The 24,198-nt window shown below is 42.7% G+C and overlaps 3 protein-coding genes and 2 long non-coding RNA genes across 9 annotated transcripts in view; 4 read left to right on the top strand and 1 right to left on the bottom strand.

The window, feature by feature from the left end:
• The first annotated feature begins 324 nt into the window (after nt 1-324).
• Nucleotides 325-5,604, top strand: LOC147156921 (histone-lysine N-methyltransferase PRDM9-like). 2 transcript variants are annotated; one of them, XM_086064203.1, is made up of 7 exons: nt 325-536; nt 624-734; nt 858-914; nt 992-1,269; nt 1,370-1,437; nt 1,784-1,974; nt 2,289-5,604. In XM_086064203.1, exons 2-7 carry the CDS (start codon nt 638-640, stop codon nt 4,169-4,171), a joined length of 2,574 nt encoding a protein of 857 aa, XP_085920329.1. In that variant the 5' UTR covers nt 325-536; nt 624-637; the 3' UTR covers nt 4,172-5,604. The 2 variants fall into 2 exon arrangements, with proteins under 2 accessions (XP_085920329.1, XP_085920330.1); XM_086064204.1 differs by having other exon boundaries at nt 610-734.
• Nucleotides 5,603-23,823, bottom strand: LOC147156918 (neurabin-2-like). The gene is made up of 11 exons (XM_086064205.1): nt 23,709-23,823; nt 22,133-23,463; nt 12,388-12,520; nt 11,000-11,120; nt 10,735-10,839; nt 9,202-9,334; nt 7,994-8,146; nt 7,779-7,832; nt 7,470-7,699; nt 7,306-7,402; nt 5,603-6,555 (listed from the first exon to the last, which is right to left on the bottom strand). Exons 2-11 carry the CDS (start codon nt 23,351-23,353, stop codon nt 6,505-6,507), a joined length of 2,298 nt encoding a protein of 765 aa, XP_085920331.1. The 5' UTR covers nt 23,354-23,463; nt 23,709-23,823; the 3' UTR covers nt 5,603-6,504.
• LOC147156920 (uncharacterized) lies at nt 7,637-9,754 on the top strand. The gene is made up of 3 exons (XR_015091653.1): nt 7,637-7,867; nt 7,974-8,163; nt 9,660-9,754. It is a non-coding gene; the product is annotated as an uncharacterized LOC147156920 (long non-coding RNA).
• LOC147156919 (uncharacterized) lies at nt 10,653-14,144 on the top strand. Its single transcript, XR_015091652.1, has 3 exons — nt 10,653-10,892; nt 10,970-11,153; nt 12,398-14,144. It is a non-coding gene; the product is annotated as an uncharacterized LOC147156919 (long non-coding RNA).
• The window catches only part of sgca (sarcoglycan, alpha), a 30,184-nt gene continuing 29,750 nt past the window's right edge, over nt 23,765-24,198 (top strand). For 3 of the 4 annotated variants that reach the window (XR_015091651.1, XM_086064206.1, XM_086064208.1), the window contains exon 1: nt 23,766-24,117. Coding sequence is in view for 2 of the 4 variants with exons in the window: in XM_086064206.1 (XP_085920332.1) it covers nt 24,115-24,117 (3 nt within the window). In the remaining 2 variants the exon portion in view is untranslated. Of the gene's footprint in view, nt 24,118-24,198 lie in introns of all 4 variants that reach the window. The other variant, XM_086064207.1, reaches the window with a different exon arrangement.

Raw genomic sequence — 24,198 nt, 5'->3', positions numbered from 1 at the left:
AGCTAGCTAAAAGTTTTATTAGGTAACTGACCAAGTTGTGGAAACCTTTATTCCGAAAATCTACACCAGATGACTTCCGGGTAAAACGCGCGACCAAGCTTGCTGGTGTTTTTGTCGTTGGCAAAATAAGTCACGCACCGGGTGTGCTTCGATACATGCAAATATCTGTAATTCAACTGGTTAACATACTAATAGTTATACCTTATGATCGGCCAGCTATGCAAAGGTTTGAGTAGGCTGTATCTATAGTTGCGAAAGCTTTTATTCCGAAAATGGACATCTGTCAATTTCCGGGTAAGAGGTAAACACTTCCGGTGTTGTAGTAGTTAGAACAGTGTTGCCGCTAATGTACAAACTCAACTGACGTCCATGTAGAAACAGCGACGTTGTTGAATAAACCAACTTTGAAAACCGGCTACTGGTTCGATAGGGACACGCAACACGCACGAAGTCCAGTGTCGCTAAGTGTCTGTGGTCAGTTTGAGGAGATTATCTTGACAAATCCACGACAACTTCGCCAACATGCTAGCTTAAAGGTAAGGTAGCTTTAGTAACTTAAGTCGCTCTTCGTAAAAGGCAAAAACAACAACAACATCAAAAACTGCACAGTGTGTTTTCTACAGAGTGCGCGGCCCCAATGTCGTGCACGACCAGCGCCGCAGAGTGGGTCGAGTCCACCGGGCAGGTTGTTGTCATAGAAGGCTACTTGCCCGTTGACAGCGTCGACACAGCAGGTACGCTAAAGTAGTGTCATACAAGCACAAGCAACCTGAGTGGCTGTGAGTAGTGTGGAACAATCTAAAGAGACGCTTAAAACGTGCTATAATCATGTACGTTCCCTGCATTTCACCTTTCAGTGATTCCACCAATCCAGAAGTTGCTGGTCGGTAATGGAGAAGCAGGAGAAGGATTTTGTAAGGAGGGCAAATAAGCATCGCCGTTCTAATGATGGCCTAAACATAAACATGAATATTTGTTTTCTGTTCTCCAGGTTGCGACGAGTGTCTTGTGCTATTTCAGGACCAGAGCGACTCCTTCAAGGCCGGCGGCCCTTCTTTTATCCTCGACTTTCCCACAAGCATGGGCGTCCCAGAGAGGGCGCTATTGACGTTGCCCTACGGGCTGACGGTGGGCCGCTCCAGTATTCCCGGCGTAGGTGTGGGTGTCATCAATCACGGGCCAGCGCTCGCTCCTGGGATGCATTTCGGACCATTTGAGGGTGAAGAGACGACTGTGGAGAACGCCATCGAAAGTGACTTCTCCTGGGAGGTAGATGGAGTATTTATTAGATTATATGGATAAATATATGGTTTAGTCAGTGATTGCTGCTATTAAGCATTGTACAGAAAAAAATGTGTTTATTCTGCAGATTTACAAAGGACAAGATGCTTATGAGTACATTGATGCCTCTACAGAATCTCTGTCAAACTGGATGAGGTATATTTATTGTTTTCATTTCATACTTAAAAATGCTAATATATGAAAGCTGTATTATTACAAGCAAACACATTTTTGAAAAGGGTTTTTTGATGAAAAAAAATTACTTGTTGGAATTGACATTTTTTTCATGTGATATTCTTATAATATTTTCTATATTAAAAAAAAATCAGTGTTTAAAAAGTACAACAAAATTGTTGTAAGATTTTGTAATTTTTATTTAAAACAATCAAATGGTGAATACTCTATATGTCTTTAAAAAAAAGCATCCTATAGATGGATAGATAGCTTTTATTTATTTTTTAAATAATGCTGATGTGTGCGTAATTATTGCTGTTGGTGCCAGGTATGTCAACCGTGCTCGCAGCAGGGAAGAGAGCAATCTTCTGGCAGTGCAGTACAAAGACAGCATCCTGTACCACTGCTGCCGTAGCGTCAACGCCGGAGAAGAGTTGCTGGTGTGGCCCAGCGGCAAGCTTCTCGCACACTTCAGCGATGCCTGGATGCAAGTATGGCTGACCAAGCTCCAGACTGCAGGTTATTTTTTTAATTTAAAATAAAGAAATGAAATAAGGCTCAAGAAGTTACAAATTGGTGATGTGTTAGTTAAAATATAGTAAAATTATCTATTAAAATTACTTTGAAAATGTTAATGCATCAACATGAAATTGAAATTATGTATTTTATACATATATAATTTAATACAAAAATATTTGTTTTTTAAATATTTATTATATATTATGTTAGGTATTATGTTAGAATTTTAAATAAACATTTCTTAGTCACATTAAGTATAGACACATTTAAATAATTTTTTTTTATTAAAGTGTCCTTATTTCCTCCTTTTTTAGCCGAGAGAATCCCTGCTGCTGCATCTCAGGTCTTGGTGTGCGTCCACTGTGAGCTAACCTTTACCACCGAGGCCTTTCTCCAGCGCCACGCCGACTGCTTCCACTCAAATCAACAACTGAAACCCCCCCCCGATGAAACCGAGCTCCAAAATCCCACCACCGATGCCGAGATCTCCGCTCCCGCCCTGCCGCCGCTTCCAGACAATGCAGTCACGTCGATGGCCTGCTCCGACTGCGGCAAGACTTTCAAGCAGGCGTCGCACCTGAAGAGGCATAAACTGTGCGTGCACGGCAACAGGCGGCCCTACTGCTGCACGCTGTGCCGCCGTAGCTTCAGCCAGGCGTCAGGTTTGGTCCGACACCAGGTCGTCCACAGGAAGCTCGGCGAAACGAAAGAGAGTACGGATAAGATGGAAAATGGCGAGCTGGGCGGCGGCTCCCAAGAAGGAGTTTCCAACACATTGGATGTAACAATGAGTGAGCAGCTTAGTGACGCAAAGGACGGGATTGCAAGTGAGGCGGGAGAGCAGGAAGTGGACCAGCAGCCCCACATTTGCTCCAAGTGCGGGAAACGTTTCCGTAACGAAGTATTCCTCAAGAAGCACACGGCGCTGGTGCACGACAAAATCCGTCCGTACGTGTGCACCCTCTGCAAGCGGTGCTTCGGCCAGTGCAGCGACCTCACCCGTCACCTGCAGCGCCACCGCACGCGACGCACAGGCCGTCAAAGACCGTGCCGTCTTCCCGGGACGCCCGCCGATATGCCCTTCAGCTGTGCCGAGTGTTCGCTCGCCTTCTCCACTGTTGACCTTCTCCAGCTGCACGTCTGCGCCAGTCACTCGGAGGAGATCCGAGAGCAGAACGATCCCGATTCCGTCCCGCAACCCTCGGCGGCGGCAGTCCCGAGGCTTCCCTGTCTGAGGCCACGGCGACACGCCTCCAAATCCAAAATGTCCACCATCAACCAGCTCTCGAAACGCAAGTTCTTCCATTGTAACTACTGCAATGAGAGCTACGTCGACCCAGACGAGCTGCGGGCGCACGCGTGCAACGAGCAGCGCCACGCGTGCACCCACTGCGACATGACTTTCAGCAAGTTTGCCCTCCTGCGCCGCCACGAGTGGTCCGTCCACCGGAACGTGCCGCCGTGCCGCTGCGAGCACTGCGGCAAGGTCTTCGTCGAGCCGGCGGGCCTGGAGCAGCACCAGCGCGCCGACGTCTGCAAGAAGTATCACTGCACCACGGAGGTCTTCTCCTGCGCCCACTGCCATTTCTCCTTCACCGCTAAGAGCTTCCTGGCCAAGCACGTCCGCAGGCACCACCCGGCGGAATACCTGGCCGACAGCCTAATGTATCAGCCGGAAGAGGAGCAGGACGGCGAGGTGTTCACTTGCCCCCGCTGCGACAAAGTCTACAGCAACGCCAAAGCCTTTAAAAGCCACCCGTGCTCTCAACAGGTGAAGGTGCTCTACTTCTGCACCGACTGCGGCAAGGGCTTCAGCAACCACTACACGCTGAAGCAGCACCAGCGCTCGCACACGGGCGAGAAGCCCTACGGCTGCCCGCACTGCGCCAAGGGCTTCGCCAACTCCAGCCAGCTCACCGTGCACCTGCGCACGCACACGGGCGAGAAGCCCTACCTGTGCACGCACTGCGGCGAGAGCTTCCGCCAGTCGGGCGACCTGAAGCGGCACGAGCGCAAGCACACGGGCGTGCGGCCCCACAAGTGCGAGCAGTGCTGCAAGAGCTTCAGCCGCCCGCAGAGCCTCAAGGCGCACCGCATGCTGCACATGGGACAGCGCATGTTTACCTGCAGCGTGTGCGGGAAGAGCTTCTCCAGGAACTATCATCTGCGCAGGCACACCCGGAAGATGCACACCTGACAGAAGACATATTATTTATTCACTGCAGTCAACCAGCCAGGTTTGGGTTTTGTTTTGTTTTGATATTTGTTAAAAATTCAGTTCTGTGCATTTTAGGGATGTCCAGCATGTTGTCCACAACCACCAATGGTGCTTCTGAGTCCATCTCAAGCTCGTTTGCTGTGATTGCCAGCAAGTATGCGGTAAGAGATCGTCAGGTGTGCTGCGGGAACTTAGCCAGTTTCGCTTCATTGGTCCAAAGGTTTTTTTATTTACTGCAAATAATGTATCGTTCATCTATCTGTACCAAGAACCTATAGTGACAAGCAGTGCAGTTATGCTCTTCCACGAGATTTCAGAATGTACTGTACAGGCCAAAAGTTTGGACACGCCTTCTCATGCAATGCATTTTCTTTATTCCCATGACTATTTACATTGTCGATTCTCACTGAAAGCATCAAAACTATGAATGACCACGTTGGGGTTATGTACTTAAAATGTATAATTTATAAATGTATTAATATTCTAGTTTCTTCAAAATAGTCTCTTTTCTCTGTTGATTTTTGGGCATTCCCTCAATGAGCTACAAGAGTAGTATTTGAAATGGTTTTCCAACAGCATTGAAGGAGTTCCCGTTGGTGAGAATGTGTGCAAAGTAATAATCAGAGCAAAGGGTGGCTGTTTTGAAAAAAAAATAGAATCTAAAACATTTTTTTAGTTGTTTTACCTTTTTTGGTTGTTAAGTTCCTAACTTCACATGTTCATTCTTAGTTTTGAGGAGAAGCTAAAATGTAAATAGTAATGAGATTAAAGCAAACACATTGAATACGATGTGTGTGTGTGTCCAAACCTTTGGCCTGTACTATATATAGTATTATGAGCTCTTTTTTTTTTTATAAAATATTGACAACACCACCACAATATTGTGATAATTATCGTATTGTGACATTTGGATATCGTTACAGCCCTTCTCTACCGAAATAAATCTCTCCCCACTAAAAAAAAAAATTGTCACAAAAGGTCAATACACAGGTAAATGACATACCTTTTGAAATCTAGCAGAACAGCATTTCATTATTATGCCTGTGACTATACGTCGCTTGCGTAGATATTTGGCCAAATATACTTTTGTTGTAAAACAAACAAACAAAGAAAGGTCCATCATGTGACCCACTGGTGCAGAGAAGTACGGGACATCAGCTCCATCCGCGCAGACCTCCGCTATCAGTTAGCATCATTTTGTTCAATGCATGCTGTTGCACTCATTCACATTTAATAAATGGTGTTATGTTATTTTCAAGAGCTATCATTGATGAGTGTTGAATGCCACTGTCAATTGTATACAAATATTTCATTTATGTAACGTTCATTTTCTTGACCAACTGAATGGCCATCCCTAGTTCTGGCAAGTTTGTTTTTTTAAGTTGAAATAAAAACACGCACTTTGTCCACCACTGTTGACCATTTAATCCACAAAACACACAATGCGAAGCATGTGCACTGTACAAGCCTTATTATTATCATTATTATTATTATTATTATTAGGAAAAATACTCACAACCGTGCCTGATTTTCTTCATTTTAGTAATCCAGATATATTACTTTTTTTTTCTTTTCTTTTTTTAAATAACACACCATTTTCGCTCACGTCTGTGTTATAAATACAAAGTTAAAATAGAAGCTGAGCTCTACAAAGATGGTGGTGGCGGCGGCGCGACACAGGCGTGTAGCGTTCAATTCAGGCAGTGTGTGTAGAATTGTTTTTTTTCTTCTCCTCGTGCTGCAGCTGCTGGTTCCAGACTGTAAAATGTCCTCTTGCTGGTACTGGCCACTCCCGTTAGTAGTCATGGATGAACGGAGGCCTGGACTCATATTCTCAAGTCTTGTGTGTAAAAAAAAATAAAATAAAATACACAAAACACTTTTTTTAGGCAGCAGGTGGTTGCCATGGTTACAATCAGTCCAAATTTGATCCCTTGGCAAAGCACCTCAGTTGTCAATCTCACGTCACATCAAGTTTACAACAACAACCCTCCTCTGTCTAATTAGAGTTTATACATGATGTGTTAAATGTTATGACAAACATTCAAAACTCTTGTTAAACCACACCTATACAGTAGTCACGTCTGGAAAAAGTCACCAAACTAGAAAGGGAGGAAGGTTTGTTTTTGTTTGGCAATTGGGAAAAAAAAAGAAAAAGTGACAGCCTGTCATGTCACCAAAACATCAGATTCAGGGATTAAATACTCTCCAGGTTTGAAAGACAAAGGGTTCAATATGGAGAGTAGACGAGAGATACCCTGCAGCTCCTCGTTGTGCTCTCCTTCCTTTTTTTTATACCCCCAAAAGGCTTCTTATAACGGTTCCGATTTCAGCTCCTCCACACGGCACTCCAGGTCAGCCACCTTCAAGAGAGCGTAGACATCAGTTGGTCATGTGCATGCCAAAACAATAGGTGGCGCTATCACTTGATCAAGCGTACCGTGGGATTATTTATTTATTTATTTATTTACACTTGTCTAAATATGGTATTCTGGTTAATATTGCGTTAGTGGAATATGAGTTTAAGTAGCAAAATCAAGCCGTTTTTTATCCATCTCAGGGAGCGGCCGCTTGCTGTCAATTGTCAATGTTGGTCAGGTCTCAGGTAACAACCCAATCACAGCGCAGCTTCAGAAAACAGGTGAGCTGTGATTGGCCGGTGCCTGACAATGTCATCTTTAATCGACAGCAAGTACGAAATGGCCGCCCCCTGAGATGAATAAAAATGGCTAGATTTTGCTTCATAACTCGTATTCCACAAATGTACTATTAATCAGAATGTCACGTTTAGACTAGTGAAGTCACATATAACATATTATTGTCAAGAAATGTTTAAATTTGACTTCCACATTAATCTTTGGATTACTTGTCGTCATCCTGTATTTATATTCTGTAAATTAGTAGTTATTAATCACAGGCAAAAAAGAGTGATTGCATTGATTATGACATACTGGTCATAATGTTTGGTCTAATTGAGCTTTGAAATTCCCCTTACAAACCACTAGATGGCGCCAAAGGCTGCAAATACTTTTCTTTGCAGACCATACCACTCAATGAGCATCTTGACCACCACATGTAATGCTTTCCCCCCTTTTGTAATCTCGCTGGCTAACCTGTTCCTGCAGTTGACCCGACTCCTCCTTGAGAAGCGACGCCTCGGCTCCTACTTGTGCGCTTCGCTGTGTCTCCTTCTTCAGGTACTCCGTTTCCCTGCAGAAGGACCAAGGATGAATCAACGTTTCCAAAGAAGTTAAAGAGCGGCGCACGTTGGTCTTACTTCTGCTGGTATTCCTTGATGAGCCGCTTGGCCTTGCTGTACTTGCGCTCCAGCGCCTGATACTGCGCCTGCGTCTCCTTCAGGTGCTCGTCCACCGCCTGGCACAGGCTCTGCGCCTCCATCCAGTAGCCCTCCAGCTTCTCCATGCGGTCCTTGTTCTCCTGCAGGGTCTGCTCCAGCTGCGCCTTGTCCATGCGCCAGCGCTGTTTGTCCTGCTCGGCGTGGTGCAGCTGCAAGGGCAAAGAAATCGTTCCTTACAAGCAACACAGGAGAGCAACGGCGACGTTTCTGTGGATAAATCCAGCGTACCTTCCTCTTCAGCTGCTGGATCTCGGCCTGAGTCACGGCGTGCTTGATTTGGAGCTGAATGGGAGGACATCAGGGAAGAATGTGCAAGTGTAAGGGCGTTATGCACACGGTGTCCTGCTGATTTTCATTGTATTTATTTATGTAATTATGACTGCAGATTATTTCTAGTTGTTCCATATGTTTCTTTTGTGCAAGGTGGTGGTGGACCCGCGCACCTCTTTGTACTTATGGGCCAGTTTCTCAGGGTCCGTCTCCAACGGCGACAGGTCCTCGTTCTCCGCCAAGTCGAACACTTCGATGGCGCCCGTGTACTGCGGACTGACGTCTTCGTCATCGTCATCCTCCTCGTCGGTGCCGTACTCGCCGCCCTGCAGAGGCGAGAGCGGTGAGAACCGCAACGTACATCAAAATGTGCACTTTATTTGGGTACCCGCCACTCTAAATAGAGAATTGTTGAACCAATTTAAGAAGCGATTTTTATAAATTGGTCAACAATTCAATTTATAATCTTAAATTGGTTCAACAATTCTCTTTTTAGAGTTTACATGACAAAATAATTCGCAACAATTATACATAGATTTTCGCAATTATAGATATATATTTTTTATAAACGTGTACATCAAGGTACCATTGTATAATGAAGTAATGATTCTCATCTAAAATGTACATACTATATGTGAAATATGAGTTTATTGCATAGTGGTAGGGAATCACTGCTTAAAAAAAAAAAAGAACAGGAAAAACAGATAGAGTTCACTAAACAGCCAGTAGATGGTGCAAAATCGCCATCTTCATCCCCCCCCACTCTATCTTCCACCCTTTCTTGATGCTTTTCAAGAACCACCCTCTCTCGATGAATGGAGTCACTTCCTGTTATTGTCGCCAATGGAAAAGGTCGTTTCCGCGCACGTGCAGCGCTGAAACAACCGTTCGGGAGCTGCAACGTAAATCTGAGAAGCCATTTTGCAGTCGTCATGTTACCGAGGCGATGGCAAGCAAGGTTCTCGTCGCGCACGGGGGGGCGGTTATTAGCGTTTTGGTTTCCTTTTTTGAGATGCCGTGCACTTTGACAGGCACAATAATAAACACGAGGTGTAATTCTTTGTTATGCTGGTTGGCTTTCCCTCACTTGTAAAGCGTGCTTAATGTTTTGACTGGTGCGTGCTTAAAAATACACGCAGCTGTTCTCAAAGTGGAAGTAATTGCGGCTGAATATTGATGAGGCAACCCATCTGAGAAGGCAGGCAGAATTCCGTGTCAGTGGGGGAGGAGAAGCGGAGGGAAGGCAAGGGGGTGAGAAATATGGATTACTCAGCGTTTCCCCGGCACAGCACAACCACCGCCGCCCTGCCGCACATTCCACAATAACGAGCTGTGCACTTTTATCCCCCCCCCCCCCCCCCCCCCCAAAAAATGGACAGACCTCATGTTCTTCCATGTACTGGTTGTAGCGCTGTTCCAGCATCTCACGCTGCCAGCGTTCCTGCTCCAGCGTCTGCTGGATGAGCTGCGCCACCTCGCTCTGCTCACCTGGCTTCTCACGCCCGATGAAGAACCTGCACAGAACGATAGTTCATAATTCAGTAGTGAGAATAAAAGCTGAAATTGCTTATAAGTTGTAAGGAGCTAAATCTTAAGAAGAGTTCATCTGAAGGACCCTTGCAAAGAAATGGCCGTGACCCTTAAAATGGCTGCTTCAAAGCAAGATGGTAGACTGATAAGCATACATTGAAATTGGCTTCAAAGGCTGAAAAAGTCCGGAGTGGGCATTAGCTTTGAGAATGGGAAAGCCCTCAAAATGGCACATTACTTGACCTCAGAAAAATAATGAAGAAAAAAAATCAAAACAAATGTCAATTACTTGTCCCTTTTCTCTTTCAGCTGAGTTCATTACAGTGACTACAAAGGGAACAAAAAAGTATTTAATTAAAGAGCAGAGTGAAGACGACGTGAATTGTGAAGCCTTCCAATTTTCGGGTAATTAAATGCACACACTTCCTGATGTTTGTTGGCCCGAGCGTGTTTTTTATGATAATCCATAATGCATGAGCTGTCTGTGAAAGCCTCTGATCTTCAAAATCACACAATGGCCCTGACAGCAAGAACGGCTGCAGTCCATTATGAATGACTCATCGCCATCACGTCAAAAGAGCTACCAATGTGATGCTGCGTGACGCATTTAAGGCTATAAGATGATGATTAGGTGCAAAAAATGGCACATTCTAGCAAATTAAAACATCATTAGTGCTAACATGAATGCGAAGCTAGCTAGAAGAGACGTTTTTAAGTAGTGAGGATGTTACAAGAAGCTTTGAAAATGCAACTGTTAGCATGCTAACTTATTCAAAAAGCTTTTTTCTCACTCAAAAATATACACAACGTCATTCATTCCACATAACTGCTATTATTTCTCTACATGGAATTTCCCACAAATTATGGTTTGTCATAATTGAGTTTCCTTTAAAGACATAACCCCCCACCCCCACACACCTTTAGGCTAGGTGCTAGCTAGCACAGCTAGTGGTTAAAAGATTGGTTCTCCTGGGGCAGGCTAACATTTATTCATTCCTTTTCCGAACCGCTTATACACAGTCACTTTAGTACTTTTACCTTGCTTTACACACTTAAAGACAAAATAATGACAATAATATTATATAGCAATCGGCTTTCAAGCTAGCTTGATGAATTAGCATGCCATTAGTTAGTTTTTAAATCAGCTGATATTAAGAATCTTTTTGTACTGTTATTATTATTATTATTTCATTTACACGCTTGTGTTTTTAATTGGGCATTTTTGTGGGCTGCTGTTCTTTCTGTATTCTCGTGGTTGGGTTATGTGTGGGTAATTTGCTGTTTGTATTTTTTTTTAAATTTCTTTTCTGTGAGTCATCCTGTGACTAAATAATATGTTTATTTCAAATTATTGATCATTTGAACATTTGAGTTGTCATCTTACTTGACCGTTCCCGATGTGTTCCTCAACACAGATGCGGCAAAATTCTGGGTGACTCCCACCAAACTGGTTCCGTCCACCTCCACAATCAGATCGTTCACCTGGATCCTGCACGGAGCACCACAACGAGCGATGTCACCACCTAAAATCACTTCTTCTAGGTGTTCTAATGCATTTGTCCATAAATTGTACAAATCACAAAGGACATATTCTAAAGTGCAGTTATTGATGTTTGAAGAGGCGGTGACACAAGAGCACACGCACACACCTGCTGTCGCGATGCGCCGCTCCACCGTCGGTAACGGTTTTGACGAAGATGCCCAGCTTCTCCAGGCCCATATCGGCCCCCGCGCCCATGCCGATGATGCTGATGCCCAGGCCGTCCTCGTCTGGAAGTCGAGACAAGCCGGCTTCAGTTAAAGGTATGCTGCTTCTTTATTTTGTCATGTTAAGTTCAGGCTTAATACTCTCAGAAATCTGTATATCTACATTATTCTGAGGGGATTTCGTTTTTTTGCTAGGCTAAAACTAATTATATATATAAATATATGTTATTCCTTTTATACCTGGTCATAATTTGTAATCTTACATGAATAGAAAGAATATTAGAGAAAAAGAAGCTCAAAGAATGAAGTCATTGTTTTTCAAGTAAAAGGTCAATATTTTGAGAAAAATAAAAAAAAGCTGTAATGGTGCAAGAAACAAGTCAGGGATTTTGGAATGAAAAAGTTGTAAGAGTGCCAGAATAAAATAAACAAGTACACTTTTAAAGAAAGAAAAAGGCTAAAATAAAGTTGTGGATTTATTTTTATTTTTTTTATGCCTAGAATAGTCTTTTGCAAGAGAGAGAGAGAGAAGTGTGATAAGTCATATTTTTGGAGGGAAATAATCATAATCTGAGTAGTGTTATTTTTTTCCTACAGATAAAAGGTTTTAATCCGTTTTTTTGTTTGTTTTTGTTTTGAAGCGAAATGCAATACAATGTAAGGATTATAGTTATGTTTCTGGGAAACATTTAAGCATAAATTTACAAGTACAGTTATATATTTTGGGCAAAATAAAATCTGACTAGTATTGTCATTTTTGCAAGAGAAAAAAAGGTGCAATATTACGGGAATTAAGTTAAATATTAAAAACAAAACATTATACTGATAAAATTGTCTTTTTTGAACGAGTAGGCGTAAACCTATGAGAATAATTGAAATTTGAAATTAGTCAATTTTTTTTCAATAATCACGTCATAATATTAAATTATTATTTTTTTGACAAAGTACATGCTGATTTTTTTTTAATGAAATTGTTAATAGTACACTTTTTTTTGAAAAATATATTACTTTTTAACTTAAAAAAACCCATTTTATTCTTGTCCCTCGCAAGCAAGAAGGGAGATAAAGCAAAAGCTTGTAAGTCACATATATCAAGCATGCACACACTTCTAAAAATAGTCTCTTATAAATAAATGAATAAACCTTCATGTTCAAGAGATGTTGGAGGTCAGGCTCCTTGAGGAAGGGCAAAGTTCATTTATATATATATATTTTTTGCGGGAAAAATACTTCTTGACAAACATCCATTTAAGCTGCACGAGGGGGGGGGGGGGGGGTCACAATATTAGGAACGGCTCTCGGCTCACTGACATTGCCGCTCACTGCTCACCTTTCTCCAGCTCCACGGGGAACAGATCCAGCCGCTCCACCCGCTTCTCCAGCTCGTACTCGGCGGACGCCGCCATAGGGTCCACATCTTCGTTGCGTCTGTCGTAGTCCTCGTTGGGGTAGGTGGCGAACACCTGCAGGGCGCAGACCCTTTAGATTACATTTTGATGGCTTCAGTTTCAGGCTGAGGATTAGTCAAATTTATTGATTCATTTTTCTTTTTTCTTTTGTGGCTTTCTTATTTGAAAATGTGTCTTTGCTGCCGTGCACTACTTACACTCTGGTGACATAGTTGCAACAGAGAAGAGCAAGTTTACAAAAACAGAAACAGACGGATTATGCATCTATAAACCCTGTGAATGTAAGAAAAAAAGTCAACAAGTAATGTAAAAAAAAAAAAAAAGGTGAAATACTTCACACTCTTTTCATTTTATAATAGAACATTTTGCTCAGGTGAGGTCTAAAGCTGCTTCACGCCAAGGAGCGTACTTCAACATGCCACATTCATTCTGCTTCTTTTTAACAGCGTGGTCGTTTACATAAGCACCTCCAGCATGCTAATGGCGGCCTCCCGCAGCTGCGCGCACACACGCACACACACACAGGAGGTGATTATGCATGCAGCACCTCACATGCTCGACTAGTCACAGCGACCCAAGTGCTCCTGATTGGACGGAATCTCGTTTTTCCTCAACAAACATTTTCTTCTTCTCACTCCGGCGACATGTTCACACTTTTGTATTCACTTTGTTTGCGCATCTCTCGCTCTTTTTTTTTTTTTCAAAAAAGGCGCGTCCATCTGCGTTACACAGTTTTTCTTCTTCTCCATAGCAACGCTACTAGTCACATTTGACAGCAGCCCCCACCCGTGCCCCTCTCCTTTCAGAGATTTACAGTATGATTGTATTTGCATGCATCGCTGAACACTCAACAAGGCTCTGCTTCTTCATTTAAATCTCGCTTAACCCCAAGAAAAGCCTTTAAGGGGGCTCGAGGAAGTGCGCATTTCTTAATACTTCCTACAGTTGCCCTGAATCAACACAGGACGTGTGCAGAAACACGGGTGACATGATGGAGATTAGAAGTAATGTAATAATAATAATAATAAATAATTATAACAAATCCAATACTGTCAAGTAAAATACAATTCAAATTAATACATAAATCCATTCTTTTTTCCCATACATTTCACATGAATGTGAAATCAATTTTAATTACAATTAAGAATATCGAATTCTAAATTATTCAAGTTAACTTTAGGCCCACAGATCAGAAATGAATTGAACCAGCAGAGCCTCTCAATGAATTTTTTGGTCACACTGCCTCCCAAGAAAAAGAAAATATTTTGTGCTCCCTCAATTCTCCGCCGTGACTATAAATAGTATCAATAGTCTATGAAATTGTTGCAAATAACTCTGCAGAGGAGGAATACTCCTTGCGTACTCTCTGGCAATGACATTACCATTGTAATTACGCATCCTAGAACAAAAAAAGAAAAAGAAAGTTATCTGGGGCCACATTGGCCTCCCCACCCAGTTTGAGAATGACTGGCCTACATAAATGAAAATTTTAATAGAATATATTTCAATGAACACAATGACAAAATGTGCAGATCTTTTTCCTTTACAAAAGTCATTCTGGATTAAAAAAAAAAAGAAGAAGTTGTTTTATTTTTTTTAAATTACAGAAATTATAATTTCATAATTGAAAAATTTATATATATTTTTCAATTTCAAGATGCTCACTAACAGTTATTTTAATAATCTATGAATCTGTCTTTTTTTTTTAATTGATTGATTATTCAGTTTTAAAAAAATCTATCCAAATTTTCATCCTTTATTATACAAAAAAATTATTATTATTTTTTTGTTATTTCTTTCAAATTGAAGTGGCCAAATGATCGGCGCACCACTAACTCATCATAACTTTCCCAAGTGGTCCTATAATAAACCGTTTTATCAAAATAATATATAAAATACAGTCATCTAATTGTGTCTAATTATAATGTATTAGTTGACGAAACATTTTTTATTTATTCAGCAAAACGTTGGCCCAAGTAAAGCCATAATGAATGGGAGCGTGCTGACAGACGAGCACTGAGGTTTTTGATTTAGGTTACCTTTGTATTTAGCGGGATTAGAAGCATGTGGATTACACAAACACATACACACAAAATAAGGCCTTGTACTTGTATGCATTCAGCAACATTCATCCACTCATGACTTTGTGTCCGGAGCCTTCCTGATTGAAGATGTTGCTCGCGGGCTAATGCTTTTGCACGGTAGTGACACATGCACCTGATTGACAGCGTCACACTTTCACCTCAGCCTGCAGACATGTTGTTGTGCGTACAAGACAAACAGTGGGATTAGAGGCAGGCTGATGTGTGCGAAAGAAGGGCGCCATTCCAGTTGTGACAGATAGTAGGTCAGAGGAGCCAACAGATGGCCAGGAAACTCCCTCCTCCCCTTCCTCCACCCACCCGCCTCCCTCTGCGGCATGGGATGTCCTACAAATGCAGCTAGCCACAGACGCTAACCAGCTGAATGTGTGTTTGTGTCACTCTGGACCGCTAATGGCATGCGAGTGACAACCAGCAATTCCTTTTATACAACAAAGAAGCATCAAAATGGGCTACAACCCACACTAGTCACATCATAAACTCGGCTATTGTCCCTTGTTGCTACCATGTCCCCTTTTCAGAATCAGAAGAGCTACTTAGTTTTAGCTGCTTAGTTGGTACTGGGCTTTTTTGTGATTGACCAGTTACGTCATGAAATAGTGGAAATACAGTGCCAGTCTAAGTTTGGAAACACTCACTCTTGCTATGAATGAGAAGTTATACAATAAAGTCTGATTTTATTTATTTATTTTTTAAGAACATAGCTACTGTAGCTTCAGTTTCGGCTAACAAGTCCGTTTAGCTTAAAGCTAACAAACGATGCAAAATGCCATTGACGAGCTAACGAATAGCATCAGTGTTGAGATTATTTTAACTAAAAGTGAATTAATTGCATAATTTAAAATGAATAAAAAATGACCCAGTAGTCATAACATCAACAAATATTCTGAATGTCATACGCAAATATTTATTAAATTCTTTACTTTAATGCATGTAGTTATGTTTATTGCTCAAACACATCTTGCGCTACCGTTAACGTAACCATCCACTATCAAGCTAAAGGATCATCTGCAGTCAAAATTAATCTGCGTAACACATGATTAATGCGATTTTTTGTTGTTGTAATTAATCAATGAGTGAACGCTTTAACTTTGACAGCACTATTAAAAATTAGGGATGTAACGAGAACGACAATATCGTGATATCGCGATATTAATACTGCCACAATGTATCGTCGTTGTCGTCATGTCACGATATTAAAAGTAGCACATCTGTTAAAAAAAGTCAGGTTGATTTCCATTTTTGCAGTTTTAGCACCCTCTGGTGGCAATTTTTTAGTGCAGTTGAATTTTCACAAAGCATGTTTTGGCCCTCCTATGTTTAAAATTCCCGCTAATGGTCAGATGAAAGGAAATGTAATATACTTGTGAACAGAGTCATTAGCAAATAAGTGCCTCAATATATATATATATTATATTTATATATTTTTTTATATATAATATTTATAATATTTGTATAATATTTTTCATTGCTGTAATATACAAAAGCACAATATTGTGTGTATTTTTTTAGTATGGCCTTTGTTTTGTATCGCCAACCTTCCCACAATATCAAGATAATTATCATATCGCGACTTTCATATCGTGATAATATTGTATCGTGATGTTTGGATATTGTTACATCCCTATTAAAAATACAGACCGGCATATGGTCTTAATCCTCTACAAAAACATTAAAGCAGCTTCCTGACTGTTACCACTGACCATGTATATTTGTCTTTTGTTATACTGCCCCCAGGTGGCCAATGTGAGCACAGCAAAAGGAGCAGCACAATTTCCATTGAGTTAAAGCTAAAATTGTGGTAAAAAGATCTGCATTCTTTAGATTATATTTTAATATGTCAGTATCAGTACCTGTATGTATTTTTGAAGCAAAATATGGTGGAATTAATTAAAATCAAAATTTGCTGAGATTTTTTTTGGGGGGGGGGGGGCTGGAACCGATTAATGGCATGTCTATTCATTTCAATGGGGAAAGATGATTTGAGATGCTGCTGTTTTTAGTTACAAGGGGTCACAGAACAAATTAACCCTACAAAACTAATCTAGTCTTTGACATCCTAATCTGGCCATTTTCCCATATATAATCGTAGTGAGCATGCTGGTTAAACTGGGGAGTCACTTCCTCGACAACCCCTTCTGCCCACACCAGCAATTGATGCGCTCGCTTCTTTGTGGACTCACCAAACACGTCTATATTTGGATCTCGCCAACGGGTGCTCGGCATCAGAAATAGATGCAGTTTCCTCTCTGATTGCGCGGTCATTGTCAAACCCTGGCAGGTGAATTTGACGTTTCGAAGATGAATGAAAACACCATTTAGATGCTTATTACATTGCATTTGTCCCGCAAGAATGAATCACTTCGCCATCCAAGTTTGTCGGACGTCGTCTCGAATCGGGGCTTAATCCGCAGCCCAGATGTAGAACACGCAGATAAAATAATGGTCAAGTGTACGGCTGCATGGCACCCGTGTTCATCTGCTTTGGCAAGCCAGTCGCTGGTCAGCGGGCGCGGTGGCGGCTTATAGCGATGACCTCGTGAGAGGGACGGGGCAGCAGAATAACAAGGTCAGCGACAGAGGCCGGAATCATGCCGCCGTCTCTATGGCGTGTTTTGCAGACAACGGCTAATGCGCCTTTTAGCCTCTTTTACACACAGCTTACACGATAAGAGCTACGGCTAAGGATGGACAATTAAGGGATTTTTTTCATGTTTAATTTTATTTATTATTTATTTATTTATTAATTGATAATAGTTGATTTATCAGGAGAGTCAGTGTTTGCTTTTGCGAATAGTGAGATTAATTCGCGGCAAAGAAACATCAGTGAATCATTTTCACAAAAAAAGCAATTTATGTAATTATTATTATTAGCTATATTCAAATTTTTATCATATGTTTAAGCACGTACATACGTTGTAAAATCAGTGATTCATAGATTGATACTGATTTTTTGAGGGCGATGTAATTTCTAATGTTTGGCAGAATAAAATTCCCATTAATCGGCCGATTAATTAAAAACGATATAACGAACAAAATAACTTTTTTGCTCCCTTAATGTTAACAACAATAAGGATATCAATTACAGGTAGAACATTTAACTGGTTTACAATACAGTACTTAGTATTTGTTTAACTTTACAACAGAGGGGAAAATAGCACTGATCTGAAAATATGACTGGATAGCCGATAGGCCAAGACTTTTGAAGTCGCGAGGCCGCCATATTGCTCCTCCCAAGAAACGTTTCTCGGCATACGATCCTACACATTTACAGAATCGAAATTGCGAACATTTAAGACAGTACTTAGTAGAAACAGCATGATTTATGATGTTTTAAATTTATTAAACACAAACATGGACTTCAGACATTTTACAACTTTCCTTAAATAAATTTATAAATTATGCGGTATGCTTAATGATGTTTACAGGATGAAACTTGTATATTTTTTTATTAAAGAATTATAACTGTAATTTACCAAAATATGCCTCTGCCAAATCTAATATTGGGGTCTAAGGAACTGAGCGATAAAAGAAAAAGGGGGTCCTCAAAGCAGCATATATTGTCCACTTGTAATTATTATTTTTTTTTTTTACTTGTTAAAAAATAGCGACCACCCCACCACAAACCCCCATCCGGCCCTATACTAACTGCCTACGAGCTATATGTCTAATCTGTACGTATACCGCATAGTTTATACAGTACTCTGCTCGCGAGATGAGAGGAGCAAGATGGCCGCCCTGTCGCTTCAACGGCTTGCACGGACGTATGTGGGCTATCGGCTATCCATTCATATATTCAGATCAGTGAGAAAATAGGCACACACAAAAAATAGCCAATTTTTGCCAGCGCTTTCATTCGTCACATCGCCCCTGACTGGTCTGGCATGCAAATTACAGTGGTTCTGCAGGTTAAGTTTTGATGTTGTCATCTGCACATGAAACTAATAAATAAATAATAATAATAAATGGATGTTGGGTCAACATACCCTCAGTTTCCCCTTTCACAGTGTCTCCAAATTTAGTGTATCACGGATGTAGCAGTAGAACTGTCCTTTCACACCAAACCCAGTGAAGTGGGACATTTTATGCGCAGGCGTTCACATAGCTAACAGCTTCCCGCTATGAAATAATTAAATACTGGCGTCTGGCTTTCCGCTATTCCCTTTCACATCGCCACGTCCCACCTCTGATACTACCTTCACGGCTCAACTTCACAGGATTGACAAGCCGTGTGAAAAGGGACTAACGAGTAATAGGTGAGTGTTGGTGACAAAATTCACAGAATGCAACGCATTTGATCTACTTCCTGTTGTCGTTATCGGCGTTCTAAACACACTTTTATGTTTCTATTGGCTAAGCAACACTAAACAGGTGGCACGTCTTCCAGTTTATTATGGCAAGACGTAACAGGCCATTTGAGGTTGAGGACGCAGACAGTTTCACGTCTGTTCAGAGATAATCGGCAAGGTCACTCTGTCCCTCTCTTTTGTTACAGTCCTGCAGTGATGTGTAGGCGGAATGTGTGTTTGTGCACAAGCACCAACTCGTTCAGGTGACTGCCATCAGCCAACTTATGTAACAACTCACTCACTTGTTATTTTTTGCTTATTAGTGTGGTAGGCAACAAAACATGCTCCTATCTCAGCAGCTTTAATGTGCCTTATTGAGTCCTGTTCATGCTAACCTGCACAAGGCTGTAATATGCATGCCAGACCAGTTGGGGGCAAAGTTGTACAAATGTGACGTAATTTAAAGCAGAAAGTCGCAGCAGCAAAAGGCTAATAATGATCATATACAACCACGCTGTGGTCCGCCATTGTTGTTTTGATTGTGATGTATATAATAGTATGTAATAAAAGTTATAAGCTCTAAAATGTTTATTATGTAAACAACATTTAGCAAAAACAAAGCCCAGAAGTTGCGTAATGTTGAGTTGCTTTTTATTTGCACTATGACAACATGAAGAAGTGGTCAAGACGGTGCCAGGCGAAATTGACCACAAAAAACAGCGTCATCATACGAGGCATTAGTGGCGGCGTTTCTATTTTTTTTATAAACGTCAACAGCAGACTTTTCCCCTTTTTGGAAAAAAAAAATCAGACACCAACTCATAAGCAACAAACTGTCACCGCCGCAACAAGACCCGATTGTGGCTGCAGGCGACAGGAAGTTGGCACTAAAAATGGCTACTTCCTGTTTGGCAAGCAACAGAGAAGTGACTTTGCGACGCTACGCGGAAGCGTGACATTTGAGCCGCATAATAGCATAATAACGCCTAGCCTACCCCCCCACCCCGCCGACGCGCACACACTACATCAATCTCCATAACAAAGGCCTCTGTGGGTACAGTGAGAAGAAGGGGGAGGGGTTGCCCTCATCAAAAGACATTTTGAGGTCAACTCTGAGTGTGAAACCAAGGTTGACCTGTCAATTATGTTTCATTTACTGACCACATTATTAGGTACACATGCACAATGTAATCTAATAGGTCAATAGTGTACGCTGGTTACTATAAGTGTACTGCATATGTGTGAATATTGGGACTAATAAAGTCTCTCTCTTTATTCTTTATCTATCTCTATATCTATCTATTTATCTCTACAGTAGCTATAGCTACAGTAGCTAGCTAGATAGCTACAGTAGCTAGCTAGATAGCTACAGTATCTATCTATCTCTAGCTAGCTATCTCTATCTATCGAGCTATCTCTATCTCTAGCTATCTCTCTAGCTATCTATCTAGGTAGTTAGGTAGATATATCTATCTATAGCATTAGTAGCTCTTTTCACATTGTCTTCAAAGCCTGCTTTTATCATATATCGTTGTTGTGTGTGAAAGGTACTGATATGCGTTTGCAAAGGACGATGGGGTGGGTGTCAAAGTTGACCGCAAATTATCTTGAGAAAGTGTCATGGGGGGAAGGGGCGGTGACTGTGTGAAAAGCCAGGAATGGGAATAAGATAAAAAGCCACTTTAACATTCTTCGACTTTATTAAACACTCAAAAAACAATCCAACTAATTATGTGTTGGAATTATTTTGAGAAAACGGCACCACAACTTCTATTATTATATTATCCTTATTATGACAAGGTAAGCAATTTTGATTTTGGAGAGGCCCGTAGCCCTGTATCCCACTAGAATAAATCTGCCCCTGCCCTGAGCAAATCTCCACAATTGATGACCAAAACGATCTATTAAGGTGACAATCTTTAAATTAGTTTTTACTTGAGGGTCATACTTTTTCCATACTCATTTTTTTTGAGAATAACAAGTTGTTTTGCTTTAAAAAAATAAATTAAAAAAAGCCATAAAATTGAGGGTGTCTATTATACATGAGTACACAAGAAAAAAGAAATAACAATTGTCACATTGTATGGACGTTTATTTATTTATTTATTGCATATCTCAAAAAGCTACATAAGACTATCAGCAGTGGGTGATAGTAGTTGTCATTTGTGTCACATGCTAACATCCACATCCAATAGGAATGGGGATGCATGCAGAGTGAAAATAATTTTTTTGTATATGCTGCAGGCCACTAAAAATGGTCAGCGGGCCTCAAATGGACTCCTGCTCTAGTAACTATAAAAAAAATTAAAATAAAGACTAGAGTGTATTCATTTACACATCGTTATGCGAATGACAAGAACGAACACGTTTAGCAGTGATTTTTCGATATGTTGGATGTCATTTTATGTCATGTTAACTTGTGAAATGTTAATTTATCAGGTATTGTGTTTAAAAGCATGTTTTGACAAAAGGGACATTTTCCCCTAGACGAATCACTTATTTTATGTTATCTGTAAAGAAACAAATATTTATATTGTAGCTGTTGGAAGTTGATGCAATTTATTACTGGGGGACATAAACATGCTGGGTGAAAAAAACAAAACTGTTTTCATGCTTGTTTGGTATCAGAAGAGATAAAGTAAATCCCAGAAGGCAGGAAAAAAGAAAAGTCCATCTTGTTTTGAATAATGTCACTTTGATTTGCTTTTTCTGTGAGCAAAGGGGAAACAATTCAAAGTGGAAATTGGATTTTTGTGAATTGTAGATTTCATTTTATGGCAATTTTGCGTAGCCCTTTGTAATCAAAATGCTCTAGAATTACGCTAACCTTTCTACCTTCTTCATCCTTCGCTGCCCTCCCAAGCCTAAAGTGTCACATTTTAACCTGATGAGGTCGCAATACTTGAGTCACAGCTGCACAGCTAGGACCTTTTTTTTTCTTCTTCATCTTCGTGGTCTGGATGGTTGCACCAGTTTTGCTTGCACTACAGCCCTCACCTCGCTTCTCTCTTCCATCTGACTGATGATGATCCCCGCAGCCCTTTAACCCCCCCCCCCCCCCCCCCCCCACACACACACACACACACACACACACACTCCACTGCGAGTATCATCCGCTGGAATGTGGAATCATCAGCTGGTGTGAAAATCAAACATGTCAGCAGCACAAGTTGATGATGAAAAATGCTGACAGATGACCTTGAAGGTCAAGGAAGAACATCCATCTGTCCATTTTCTACAGTGCTTCATTTCAACTAATGCCATCGCCGACTCACCTTGATGGGCTCAGCGCTGAAGCGAATCTTCCGAGACTGCGGCGGTTCCTCCTCCACGGGGAGCCCGGCGATCTCCACGCAGCTGGACTCGGCCTCGTAGTGGTCATCGTCGTCCTCGTCATCCTCTTCCTGGCTTCCTCCATCGTCTCCCAGCGTCCGGCTGTTCTCGTTCCCCGCCTCCATCCCCGTCAAAGCGGCATCTCCGTTCTCAAAGCGCGCCACCTCCTCAAGTTGCTCGGCCTTGGCCTCCACGCCGGCATCCGATACGGTTTTGGCCCTGTGCTGCTCCGCCTCTGCCTTTTGGCCCCCGTTTATGCTCTCAGCCGGGCTAGCCCCCCTGCGGAGGCTCCTGGCAGGCCCCTCCTGACCGGCAAAGTCTTCCCCCTGGTTGCAAGTGGCCAAGGCGCTCGCCCTCTTGGTGATTATTTTGGAGTTCAACACGCCCACCTTGGCGCTGACACCCCTGGAGGGGAGCGGCGGCGTGGATGAGAGACGGTTCAGGTTGTTCCGGAGCTCAGCCGCCCGTTCGAAGACGGCGCTGAGCTGGCTGACGGTGGGGGACACGGCCTCACTGGCGTCCAAGCTGTCCAGGGACTCGGTACTGCCGTTGAAGCGGGCCATCATGTCCAGCCTGCCTTCCTGAAGGCCAGGGGTCTTGTCCACCTTGAGGAGAACCCTGGTGGTGGCCAGCTTCTCCTGCTGCTGCTGCTTCTCCTCCTCCTGCTGCTTCTCCTCCTGCTGCTGCTTCTCCTCCTGCTGCTGCTTCTCCTGCTGCTGCTGCTCGAAAATGCGGCGGGTCTCTTGCAGCTTGGAGTAGCTGGGCGACGAAGCCCGCTGGTGCCCGTTTTCATGTTTGGTGTCGAACTTGCTGACCCGTTCGGACACGGTGGAGCCGAGTTTGAGCAGGGCGCTGTGGTCCACGTTCTCGTTCAGGCTGCCGGCCCTGGGGAGGGTGAGGCGCACGGCTTTGTCGCTTCCCTTGACGCCCTCTTCGGTCTCTGCGTCGGCCGTGGTGGTCTGCAGCTGCTGGAACATGTTCTTGATGCGGTGCACGTTGGAGCCGTACCTGCGACCCCGGGGGCCGTCCTGCACGTCGCCGTTGGCCGCGTTGTCCGCGACGGGCTTGAGGGCCTGCATCCCCGCCTCATAGGCGCTCCTGTGCGGGGATGGGCTCCTGAGCGTAGAGCCGGCGCTCTTGGAGGTGGGTTCCGTCTTCATCATGGTGGCTCGCTCAGGCGTCGCGACGGATGCTCTGCGACGGCATGTCCTCCCTCCCTCACCCCCGCTGGCAAAGCTGTATTATCCACCGGCGGCCGGCTGATGCGCTCAGGCTAGCCGGGCAGGTGGATCGAGACAAAAACAACAGATCGCATTAAAGGCCTGCATGCACCGCGCTGCAGATCTCATGCACCGCTATGGAGAAAGTGGGCACGATGCATCTGTCATTAGCTTGCGCGAGATTGCAACGGCGACACTTGCTAAGATTGTCGCTATCGTTAAAATGACAATTGGAAGTAGAAAGTAGAGCAGCGACGAGACGCGGCGGCTTTGGCGCGGCTGACGACAGATTGCTTACGTTTTAATCCCTTTTTAAAGGCAGCAGCATCATTTTGATCTCCTCTTGCGGCGGGCAGCAGATTTCTGCCTGGTCCTTCCTCCGCGAGCCGAGAGCCGCTGCTGCTGCATGGAGGAGATGGGTCCGCTGGGTCCTAGCGCCTGACGGATACACTACGCTAAGGCGGCTAAGCTAACACTTCCACCACCCAGTCCAGCTGTTTTTTGTTTTGTTTTTTTGTTTTCTGGCAGTGACCTTCAAATGACAAATTTGCTGTGTTTACCAGACCCGTACTCGATACCGAGCAACTTATTCATAACGCCAAGGCGTTATGGTGCATTTCTTAAAAAAAATTACCACATCAACGATTGTCCTCATAGCAACATTGTAGCTCGCTCAGGTTCATTTAACGCCAGTGACTACGCTAATGGTAAGGCTAATGGTAAAGTTTTTGTTTGTGTATAGAAATTCGAGATATAAAATAATTTTGCGAGATAGTGCTATTAAGGTA

This window comes from Leptonotus elevatus, chromosome 20 (assembly GCF_054856555.1).
Source record: "Leptonotus elevatus isolate MCC_2025b chromosome 20, RoL_Lele_1.0, whole genome shotgun sequence".
NCBI lineage: Eukaryota > Metazoa > Chordata > Actinopteri > Syngnathiformes > Syngnathidae > Leptonotus > Leptonotus elevatus.
The sequence above is the reverse complement of the archived record's forward strand: the minus strand, read 5'-3'. Positions and strand labels throughout refer to the sequence as shown.

Excerpts from the sequence above, each read along its gene's own strand:
- LOC147156921 (XM_086064203.1), top strand. The coding sequence starts at position 638 with ATGTCGTGCACGACCAGCGCCGCAGAGTGGGTCGAGTCCACCGGGCAG. Across the intron at positions 1,438-1,783 it reads TCTCTGTCAAACTGGATGAG|GTATGTCAACCGTGCTCGCA; the intron begins GTATATTTATTG and ends TGTTGGTGCCAG. Across the intron at positions 1,975-2,288 it reads GACCAAGCTCCAGACTGCAG|CCGAGAGAATCCCTGCTGCT; the intron begins GTTATTTTTTTA and ends CTCCTTTTTTAG.
- LOC147156918 (XM_086064205.1), bottom strand. The coding sequence starts at position 23,353 with ATGATGAAGACGGAACCCACCTCCAAGAGCGCCGGCTCTACGCTCAGG. Across the intron at positions 7,700-7,778 it reads TCCAGCAGCTGAAGAGGAAG|CTGCACCACGCCGAGCAGGA; the intron begins GTACGCTGGATT and ends TTGCCCTTGCAG. Across the intron at positions 6,556-7,305 it reads CGGGTCAACTGCAGGAACAG|GTGGCTGACCTGGAGTGCCG; the intron begins GTTAGCCAGCGA and ends GCTCTCTTGAAG.